We start from the raw sequence: 11,676 nt of genomic DNA, 5'->3' as shown, positions 1-11,676 counted from the left end.
ACTTTCCCACCAAAAAAGATACTGAAGTTGCCATCGAAGCATTATTTCAATTATTTATTGTGTACACACACAAAAAAAAATTTAAAAAACAACACATAATTTAAAAAGCAATTCATTTATCGCTCCGCATTTTTCATTTTATGAACTAAGTTAAGTTAAATTATATGTTTTTAATTTTATTATATTTCACTATTTCAGTCAATTTCGTTTTCGTGTCAAAAAATATTTACCTTGAATTGTTTAAAGTTAAAAACGTATTCAGTCGAATATAACTTATAATATGAAAATACAGTATAAAGTATAAACATTATAGTCTATAATTTAGTTTTGGGTTGGGAAAAATTAAGTACGCTAGCGTTGTATAAACAAATTTACAAATTAATTTTTTTTTACTTAATAAAAAGTTAACAAAAAGTGTGTATTAACTTTTAACTTAACTGAGTTAACATATAGTTAAATTAACTTTAACTTTTAACTTTTTGTTATAGGTGCATATTAACTTAACTGAGTTTTTAAAAACCATTAACTTGCCCATCCTTGTATAAATATTATACTTATAGAAACAAAAAATTTATTTATTTTATTAGTTTATTGAGTACCAGTAGAAAAAGAAACAAGTAATGAGAAGAACGTATAGTAAAACTTAAATGGTCCAATGATCTTTATGATTCATCGTCTTCAGCCTCTGAAATCTTCAATTCGGTTATATTTTAACGTATGATTTGAAACGGTTAAAATATCTATTAGTTTGGTTATCTTGAACGGATGATGTCTGTATATTCTTACACTTAAATATTGTACGTCAGCCGATATCACAATGGAAAAAACGTCCAATTTAAAGAAAAGTTAATAGGCGTGACCAAGGACCAGAACCGGAACTGAAAAGAACCAGTTCTGGAACCGGTTAACCTTAAAAATGTAGAAACCGGAACTGGAACCTCTATTTCCAAAAATGAAAAACCGTAACCATAACCGTAACCTTAATTATAAAAAGGTTATTTAGGTAAGGGTAGACTAGTTATTTGGACTAGTAAAAGTAATACTATAGAAATGACTATTTTGTTTGTCCGTTTGCATGTTCAGAAAAATAAAACTAAAATCTTTTAATGTTTTTTTTTTATTTTGTGTTGTGACTAGTAATTCGTCGACGTAGAATCAGAGAGTCGTATCAACACTATCAACCAATTGATTATTAATAGAAATAAACCTCTAGTTGAGTGAAAATATATAGTTATAAATAAAAATACGGGCATAATATAATTCAACATGGTAAAACTAAAAATAGTAGATAAGAAAATCCATTTTATATGACATTATCGACGTGCACTGAGCTAGCACGGCGGCAGTCAGCAATGGAAGATGTTGGTATTGTGTTTTAATGTTTTAATATTTTTTAACTTTTCATAATACCTTCTATTTTCATGAAATAATTACAATATAAACATGAATAAATAAATTATTTCAGACTATTTTTTTTAAAAAATCTTTAATAATCCGAAATCAAAATTAACCGAAAATAACCGAAATTAACCGGTATTAACCGGTTCTAGAACCCTTATATTTTTTTAGAAAATCGAAACGAAACCGGAACCCTTAAACAAATTAAATTAATAACCGGAACCATAACCCTAACCGAAACACCCTATAGGTTCCAGTCCCTGTGCGTGACTCATATATTGTTTCGTTTTTATAGGTATGTACACAAATATAAAATATATAAATATCGATTAATATAGTTAAAAGTCCTTTTTGAAAGTATAGGTTGACATAAAACTAAAATTTAAAAATGTTCTAGCAATATTTCAATTAAAAAATATATATATATATATCTTCAAAATATAGGGTCCCTAATCCGTCTCTTGTTACCAACTATCATCCTATCTCTATATCACCTCACATTGCTAAAATATTCGAATCTATCATATTCCATTATTTAGGGCCTAAATTAAATCACATTCTTCTTCCTAAACAACATGGTTTTCGTACTGGGAGAAGTACCATTTCTTGTAGTGTTTCTTTCGCTTCCTTTATTTATGACTGCCTTAGTAAAGGAGCTCAGGTTGATGTTATCTTCAACGATTTTTCAAAAGCTTTTGACTCTGTTCCTCATTACTTACTTATTAAAGAATTTGATCGTATTGGCATTGGGGATCTCCTCTTTCCTTCTTCCGTTCATACCTATTGTAACGGATAGTATCCGTTTACTCACGACACATAATGATTAATGAGCATGAATAGTCAAATTAAAAGTATAGTAAATAATAGAATTAACGAATAGGTAAATAGGCAAACGACCTCGTTAGTATTTCGGCAATTGTTAAATGACTAAAATATGGATATGATAGGGTCAACCGGGTTTTCGAATTATTCGAGTATAATATTTTAATACCACATTATAAGACAAAAAATGCGTATCTATTGACAGGATATGAGATTGCCATTTATCACAAATATATATATAGACTTAACCTATAACCCAGGATGTGATAGTTAGCAATTGGCTAGAGTTCCCAGAACTGTCAACATGACTTTTTACGTAGCTAGGCCACAGGATGCAGTGAATTACTAAAATATGGATAAGCCGATGGACCAGGGGGTAGGTAGGAGGGCCTGAACTATTATAAAATCAGACCAGAAACGGCCTGTATTCAGACGTGTTCACTCCACTGCACTATGAGCACCTTCATGACACTTTGTGTAGCAAACTTGTAATTTTGTGCTTAGTCGAATATTATTGAAGTACACTTTTAATAAACTACATAATAAAACTACACCTGTATACAATTCATTATCAACTACTTCAACATCATCATCATCATCAACAAAACGGTCTTGCTACCTGCAAGACTTAATATTCGAGTAGTCACCTGAACTATCAGAATAGTACTCTGGTACAGTTTGGTAACCTGGAATATTACGCTATCCAGTTAGTTAAATTAAATGGGGTTTCATCAGGCTTATCTGATATCACATCTGGTGTTCCACAGGGTAGTAATTTGAGGTTCTATTGTTTTGCCTTTATGTTAACTCAATTTAATTTTCAATTTCCTCAAAAAGGCTCATTTCCTTCTCTATGCTGATGACATAAACATTTTCCTTAAAATTGATACCCATTCCGACTGTTTACTATTCAAATAAACTTATTCAATTTAATAATCATTGGGTATCCGCCCTAGGCCTCTCTCTTAATGTTAGCAAGTGTAATGTAATCTCCTTCTCTAGATCACTAAATCCTATTCATCACCCTTATTTACTTAACAACATTCTACTGCAACGCGTATCTACTATAAAAGATCTTGGTATTTACTACTCTTCCACTCTCTCTTTCAACCATCACATTGATACGGGTCGAGCTAATATGGTTTTAGGTTTTACCAAGGTTATTTCGTCACCTGCCTGTCTTTGTTCTTTATATTTTGCTCTTATTAGATCCATTTTAGAATACGAGGTTAACGTTTGGCTCCCATACTTTGCTAAGGATCAGCTGCGTCTCGAGCGAGTCCAGTATAAATTCCTTTCTTACGCTACACGTAAGCCCGTTTTGGGCGAGGAAGCACAGGTGGATCTTCATTTTCCGTGGGAAATATTGGTAAATTGAACTATTCATGTCGATATCTCATGGTATGAGTGCATTTCTTAACACTTATACTATAGTCCTAAGGTGTTTTTAAATCAATAAGTCCAAAGGAAGCTGAAAATTGCAAGAACCTACGCTGTACCCTTTCGACCTGGCAAGCATTGTCGGCAGTATGGAGATCACCATATTCAATAATTGGCCGGACTAACGAACAGTATAAAACTTTCAATGACGAAGTTAGGTTAAGGTCCTTTGACAATCTCATTATTATACCCAACACTCTTAGAGCTTTGCAACAAGCCATTAAAATGTGAAGGCCCGGATCAAGGTTACTGGAGAGTTTGAACCCAAGACAAAAGTGGCTCTCCAGTGCCACAATCTTTTAGAATTTTCACCAAGACAGCATGGTTCAGGGTATCAAACGCCTTATTAAAATCCGTGTAAATAACGTCCACCTGTGAATGATGCTGGAAGGCGTTGAAAACAAAATTATGAAAAATTAGGCTGTTAGTGATAGTAGAACGACCAGGGCGGAAACCGTGTTGCTCTTCCATGATAATATTATTGAAAGATCTAAGAATATCCTTTTGGACCAATGACTCAAACATTTTGGCAATATGCGATAAAATTGAGATGGGCCTATAGTTGGAGACATCAGTTGGGCATCCGGACTTCAGAATTGGTGTAATTGATCCCAGTTTAAGAATGTATGGAAAGATGCCTTCATCAAGTTATCGCCTAAGAAGGATAGGAAGGAATGACATATGTACATGTACACATCACATTTTACAATAATAATAGAAGTAACTCAATTCTTATAATATAGATGTAATTATGTTTTTGTAATAAATTAAATAATAAAAAAAATACGTATTTTTTGTTTTTTTACTGAAATGTAATATATTATAATGAATATTATATTTGATAATATAATATATTTATATATGTATGGTACGGTACAAGTACAAATCAAATTTAACAATAATAATAATAATAATGATATATGTAACACAATTTGGGTGTAGTGAAGAGAATAGTATTACCGATCTCACACACATATGGTACATTTTACATATTATAACGCTTTATACATGTGTTTCGTCTTATTATTATTATCCTTGGTCAGCAGCCGGAATATCGAGGTCGAACATGTGGCTGCCATTAACAACGGCAACAACAATCTTAATATGTGTACATCGTTCTCATGGAATCCGAAAATCTGTGAACAATTGTATATAAATATATATATATGTATATATATATATCAGGTTTACTTATAAATGTATGATATTATAAGGTATAATATTATATCTAGTAGAAGAAGTGGAGAAACATCCGATTTAGTACAACTTCACTCTTCCTGGCTATTCTAGGAAGGATGAGATGGAAATAGCATGGAACGAAGTTGGAAAAACTGTGAATATGACAGGTATAATAAACTTATAATATTATTATTTATTAATTATTTTTTCTTCAATGTATTGGTTATAAATAAGTGAAATAGATAATAATATGTAATACTTGTCTACATAATCTGTTATATTATATTATTTTAAAGTAGGTAATATAAATTATATTATATTATTATATTATTTATAAACATTAATAACAAAAATATTGATTATTCATAATATTAATTTTAAATATAGAATTTAATCGATGAAATTAGTGAAACCCACAAATGCCACAACGTAATAATATAATTTATCGTTCTCTCATACATTGGTGCTAAATTTTGTCTATTTTCAGCTAAATATATATGTTTTCCACAGGACTGAACACCGTGAATCGGTGCCAATATTGATATTTTAAATATTATAGCTACAATTGATTCAAAAAAATAATAATAATAATATGTAACGTCACGGAATTTTGGCCCTCTAATAAATTATCAGCATACAATTATTCACATGTGCCGCGCAAAGAGAATTCTCAATAATAACAGCAATATTATGTAATATGTTCTTTTCCCCCCCCCCCACCCAGAACTCAGCAGTGTTTGCACACTCGACCTGCAGCCGCTGGCGACTGTTGCTTTCACCGCCGTCGTTGTCAAAACCGGTACCACACACAGTGCGTTCTGACCACACAATCTTATGTAATGATCCCGCAACCAAACCACACTGCCCCAGTACCACCGCCAATCAGCTGCCGTACGACTTTCACACTTTTGGATTTCGGTTTTCGCCATAAGATATACTCCACTGACGCTGGTCACTATTCACTCCATTTTTTGTCGTCCTGAAGTACGGACCACGGTTGATCCCCGCTCCACCTAGTACTATACTACTGTTTTTGTGAACAACGAATGGCGTAAACTCGCTGCATATCACGCCAGATTTCGTGTCGACATTACCTGTCAGAACCACGTATCGTTTTTCCTGGCTCAATACCAACACGCTATGATGGGCTAAGTTTTTTACGACGGGCCCGAGGTCGGGCCATGCTACAACCACGTGACTGCCGTCAAACCAGCACATCATCACCGTTAACATCATACTCGGCTGTCGTAAATATAATTCCCCTGTCCCCCCCCCCTTTTTCTTCTGTCTTGTCACTCAAAAGCACGATACTTGTAAAATGTGCGTTGCAGAATGCCAAAGTGTGGTTGCCATTTGGGCCTAGCGGGTAACCTCCTACGCGTTCACATACGGCTGGCGTAAAAACCAGCTGTCCCTGTACGCGTTTCAGTAGGGGGCCCCGGACCACACTTACAGATGTTTCGACCCTTCGCCTCCCCAAATCATTTAAACTGCGCCCGGTAACCCTGTGGAGACCACCACGAGTAATGTGATGTGTCGATCCCCGTGGGCCGAGCGTCTGTTTTTTTTTACCATGTTCCTTTTATATTCATTATTGTATTTGAAATGTGCCTTTTATATTTGTTGTACTTGCCATGTGCCAGATTATGTTATTACAAAATTATTGATTACTTAAAACCCCTGTAAAATACACTCACGTGATTACCTTTAAATTACAACTTATTATTTCATAACCCACACACCCTTTCCCCAAAATAAATCTTGGAGTTACAATACTCTTTCCATGTATCAAAGCCTGCGAGTTCCACCGACTTGACCCTTGGGTCTCACGCGGTGCGGCTCGCAGGTCACGAGAAAAGTGATCCCCTTTTTTCGTGGGTAGTTTTTTGTGGCCCTAAAAAGCCCAAAACCTTACAAATATTTCATTTATTTTATTATTTTATTTTATTTTACGAAGATTATTGTTATCAATTTATTATCATACTAATTTAAAAAAAAAACAAGTTCTGTTATTGCTAAAAATACGTAAAACATTTAATTTGTGTTTAACATGAATTTCACATATGAAAACAAGAAAATTATGTAATTAGTAAATGAACAAAATTAATTATAAGTGGGGTAAGAAAATAATTTGTTAAATAATTTCTAAGTGCGGCTGGAGAAGAGGTTTCGTTTATTGTCATATTTTGTGCAGTAGTTCTTACATCGATGTGGTCATTGGGTTCACAGTCCTGGGGATAGGTAGATACGTACGGAAGTCCCTCTAGTTTTCTTACATAGTTATGAAGGACGCATGCGGCTTTGATGACGAAGTTCACATTTTTGGACTCTCTAATGCAAATTGGACCATTTAAAACAGCAAACTTTTCACAGACCATCCCAAAAGTACATTCAATGGTTTTCCTTGCTCTGCTAATTCTGTAGTTATATATTCTTTTTACATTATCCAAAACTCTTTTAGGTTAAGGTCTCATTAGATATCTTAACAACGGAAATGCTTCATCGGCAACAAAGTAATATGTAAATGAGCTGTAGTTTTCATCATAAGTCAATAGTGAGGGGGTAGGAATATCAAGTTCATCACGATGTATCGAATATTTCATTGCTGAGGCCATGAATATACCTCCATCACTATTTCTTCCGGCATAACCCGTTTCAATCATTGTGAATAAACCGTCAGCATCACAGCAAGCCAATAACACTGTCGAATGATATGATTTGTAGTTAAAATTGGAAGAAACACTATTCGCAAACTTATCAATTCTGACGTGTTTGCCATCGATTGCTCCTATGCAGTTTTGAAGATTCCAGAGAGTCTCAAAACGTTGTGCTATTGCTGTTCACTGCTCTCTATTCGGTACCTGCATGTATTTGTCCTTCAACACTTCCTAAATCACTTTTGATGTGTCCGACACAATCCCACCAACTGTGAACTCCCCTCTAGCGAAATAAACTGCAAGTGATGCAAATGTTCCACCAGTACCTAAGTATCTGTAACATAGAGTTAAAAATACATTGGGTGGTTTAAGAAAATTTCTATAGTAAATATTATAATATCAGAGCTTCTATTAAAATTTCTAATGTAAGCTGTGAAAATAAAACTTTTATGAATTTCTAACTGAAAAATAATTCACAATATTTCAAAAATGTTCATGGCTTTTTTCAATTTACACTTAATAATTTTATTGGGTTTTTAAAAATATTTAAAAAGAATTTCAAACCCTGTATAATTCTTTAATAATTTTTGTTTGTGACAGCGGCGGAATGCAAAGAAAGGTGGAAGAATATTCGAGCGGTTTTTGTGCGAAACATGAAACCTGCCCCAAGTGGCGTAGGAGCGAAAACAAAGAGGACATATTATTTAATGGAATCTATGCAATTCATAGTACCATATATAAAGGCATCAGGTGCACCTTCAGGAAATCTACCAAACCCACCAGAACAAAAAGAAGATAAGGAATCTGAAGAAAATGATTCGACCGCCAACGGAGAAAACGTTTTGGAACCGCATTGTTCATTTCAACAACCGCCAACCACATCTATACCATATCTTCACCGTCACCATTACCTACACCACTACATACAACTGAAATGTCTCAAAGCAAGAAGAACACTACTCACAGTCAACCTGAGTCTTTTCCATCAAATATGCCAAACCGAAAACGTGGGTTTAAGAACCCAGTTGATAAAGCATTCCTCGAATACTTCGAAATCAAAAGAGCCAGAGCGCTAAATTCAGATGATCATATAAAGCCGGATCCAAAAACAGAAGGTTTGAAAATGTTTTTACTTAGCATGCTACCAGATCTTCTCAAAATGTCAGACGAAGGAGTACGACTTTTCAAGCGAAGAGCCCTGCAGTCTGTTGATGACATTTTATCACACAGTTTCGAGTACACACCATCAAATACATTTTCAGCCTCATCTACACCTTCGACTCACTCTGAAATGATGTATATACCTCAGGATGCAAATGTGAATAATACTTCGCAATTAAACAGGCTAGGAAACTCAACCAGTCAAAGCACAGCACAGTTTTATGAAGCAGTAAATGAAGCTTTGAGTGAAGTTAACCAAGAGGAATACAATACACAATTATTTAATCAATAACATGTCTGAAAGTTAACCGTAGTTTTTACATTTATTTTATTTTTAAATTATTATTAAAAAGTGTTTAATAATTAAAAAGGTTGTATTTTATAATTTTTTATAATTTGAATATAATTAATTTTTTTTATTGAGTATGTGAACAGAAATTTCTTACCTGAGAGTAATTAATATCCGCTCCTCAGCATTTACACACTCTCTCATATTCGTATTTTTTTTGTGAATGGCAGGAGAAATCAGTTGTACTAATTGTAAGTAACTATCTTTAGACATGCGATAAAAGCATAAAAATTTAGCATCAGAAAGATTCAATTCTCGCGCGGCAACAAATAGTCGATGGTGAAAATTTCTTCCAATGTATGGATGAACCCAAAATCTTCTTCGTTTTCTATTTCTTTTGGTATGGTAATAGTAGTATGCAATCATCATTTCTTCATCACTGGAATCATCCATGGAGTTAAAAAATGATGATACAGGTCCTCCTTCGATAACCAAACGGTATTAACTAGTGATTTCAATCACTTTTCAATATGATCGTGTGCGGATCCGAGTAACTAAGGCGTTAGTAATCGATAAGTAATTTAAATCACAAACCAGTTTAGTTTCTAATGAATAGCTCCGTGTGTAGACGGCCTATCACTAACGCGTTAGTAAATGATTAGTAACTAGTAGTGCCGTCCATTATGTTCCATTGAATAACATTGGTAGTGACTCTACGGGGACTAGTTAGTGATTCGCGTCAGTATTTAGTTTCAAATGAGTAGCTCCGTGTGTAGAAGGCCTTACACCAAAAGCCAAAATCGATTTTGTTTAAAACCGATTTTACGCAAAAATTCCTGTTTTTCCTTAATTTTTCTTTGGTTTTTCTTGACGCTTTTGAAAATTACTGAGAATTTTAAATTTTGACCTCCCCAATGCACCAACGATATTCACTTTCCAATCGAACAAGATACTGAAGTTGAAAATCGTAGCATTATTTCGACTATTTATCGTGTACAGAGACACAAAAATAAAAAATTTTAAAAATTTTAAAAAAAAACACACATCATTGTAAAATCAATACATTCATCGTTCCACTCAGAATCTAAAATACAAAGTGATAATTTACAAATTTTTTATTTTAACGAATTAGACTGCGTAAAATATTAAGTGTGGGTTGATTTTTGTTGTTTCCGGATTTAAACACTTTTTAAATTTCTTTACCAAATCGTTGAGTATTTCCCATACTTCACTGAACATTCGTATATAAGATACATAGTGTCCAGCGCTATAAACGACGGCCCCAAATAGCTTTTATCTGTGAACAATTAAAACATTTTTAAAATTATACATTTATATTGCCATGTCTAACTATTAATTTTATTTTATCTTCAAAATTGTTATAAGTTTAAAGTTACTGAAATCAGGGTTTTCTGTCCTATCAATGTAACAAATTTATGTTTATAATCATGGTTAAAAAATATAAATTTTTATAATTTATGGCTATCACCATAGGCGTGCGCACGGGGCTAGCCGGTGGAGCCGGAGCTCGACCGGAATCTTTTTTGGGGCGCATAGTAAAATGTTTGTTTATAATACCTATTATAAATTATGACAATATGTCTGAAAATGTTATTTGTAGTGAAAGTTAAATAAAATAACAACTATTTGTGTGTACCTCTAGTCTCTACATTAATTTTATTCATCTAACAAAAACATTGTGTACAAAATATGTACTATGATTAAATAAATTAATAAGTTGGTTATAATTTATAAATAGTATACATATACATGGTGTTTATTTAATACTAGCTGATCCCGTGCACTTCGTTGCCCTTAAAATTTTGTGATTGTTTAAATCTTTTTGGATGTAACTCGCAACAGTAAGTGCAATTCAGCCACCCTGGTAGACCATTGTGAGATGATACATTAAATAATACATTTGTCGTAAAACGTAACTTTTAATGTCATAGACATATACCTATATATAAAGCCGTACCCGCATGGCGTTGCCCGTGAAAAGAATTGCAAGTCAAATACCCTTTACATTTTTATTATTGTTGTAAAACATAATACCATGTATCGAATGAAAAAAATTATATTATAGACGATAAATTATAGGATATCCGTCCTCTCCGGTTTGGGTATCGTTGATGAAACGTCAATAAGGGTACTTTTTTGTGCAGATACCGTTTTTCATACATGGTGCTGTTAAGCTATGCTCTCCGCATGGACCGGGCACCATATTTTTAGTCACGATATCGTACAATTTCGGGTCATTTTGTTGGTTGGGCAGTTCTGCAACTATGAAACTATCAATTTCGTCTGGCTGTATTTTTCTTTCTAGCCAAAACAGCAAATGATAGTGAGGTAAATCCCACTTCTGCCACTCCACACTTGCCATGTAACATTTCACTTTGCCGAATATTTCATCTTTTGTGAATAATTTTATGAATTTTTTCATCTTTAAATGAAATACCCTTGAAATTATGTCATGACGATCGAAAGACCGCTGTCCAGTTAATAGTTCCGCTTTAATTTCAGGCCATTCGGGGTTACACGTAAAAGTAACAAATAAGTCTGGTCTCCCGTAGTTGCAGACATAAGTCATAGCATCTTGCGTTTTTTCGTGTAGATAACGCGGAGAACCTGTGAATGAAGACGGCAAGATTACGCGCTGACCGATGTTTGATGGGTCATTGAATATCATTGAATTCAAATTGAACACAATATACATTATAGCAGTGTTTG

The 11,676-nt window shown here is 33.7% G+C and overlaps 2 protein-coding genes across 2 annotated transcripts; one reads left to right on the top strand and one right to left on the bottom strand.

The window, feature by feature from the left end:
• Nucleotides 1-3,358: 3,358 nt before the first annotated feature.
• Nucleotides 3,359-8,809, top strand: LOC100574550. Its single transcript, XM_016803591.2, has 3 exons — nucleotides 3,359-3,589; nucleotides 4,922-5,006; nucleotides 8,097-8,809. Exons 1-3 carry the CDS (start codon nucleotides 3,359-3,361, stop codon nucleotides 8,570-8,572), a joined length of 792 nt encoding a protein of 263 aa, XP_016659080.1. The 3' UTR covers nucleotides 8,573-8,809.
• A 2,277-nt stretch (nucleotides 8,810-11,086) lies between these two features.
• Nucleotides 11,087-11,662, bottom strand: LOC103309258. Its single transcript, XM_008184221.1, has one exon. It carries the CDS (start codon nucleotides 11,660-11,662, stop codon nucleotides 11,087-11,089), a length of 576 nt encoding a protein of 191 aa, XP_008182443.1.
• Between the last annotated feature and the right edge of the window lie 14 nt (nucleotides 11,663-11,676).

Source organism: Acyrthosiphon pisum, chromosome X (genome assembly GCF_005508785.2).
Source record: "Acyrthosiphon pisum isolate AL4f chromosome X, pea_aphid_22Mar2018_4r6ur, whole genome shotgun sequence".
In the NCBI taxonomy this organism is placed as follows: domain Eukaryota; kingdom Metazoa; phylum Arthropoda; class Insecta; order Hemiptera; family Aphididae; genus Acyrthosiphon; species Acyrthosiphon pisum.
The sequence above is the reverse complement of the archived record's forward strand: the minus strand, read 5'-3'. Positions and strand labels throughout refer to the sequence as shown.

Excerpts from the sequence above, each read along its gene's own strand:
- LOC100574550 (XM_016803591.2), top strand. The coding sequence starts at position 3,359 with ATGGTTTTAGGTTTTACCAAGGTTATTTCGTCACCTGCCTGTCTTTGT. Across the intron at positions 3,590-4,921 it reads ATTTTCCGTGGGAAATATTG|TACAACTTCACTCTTCCTGG; the intron begins GTAAATTGAACT and ends CATCCGATTTAG. Across the intron at positions 5,007-8,096 it reads AAAAACTGTGAATATGACAG|CGGCGGAATGCAAAGAAAGG; the intron begins GTATAATAAACT and ends TGTTTGTGACAG.
- LOC103309258 (XM_008184221.1), bottom strand. The coding sequence starts at position 11,662 with ATGTATATTGTGTTCAATTTGAATTCAATGATATTCAATGACCCATCA.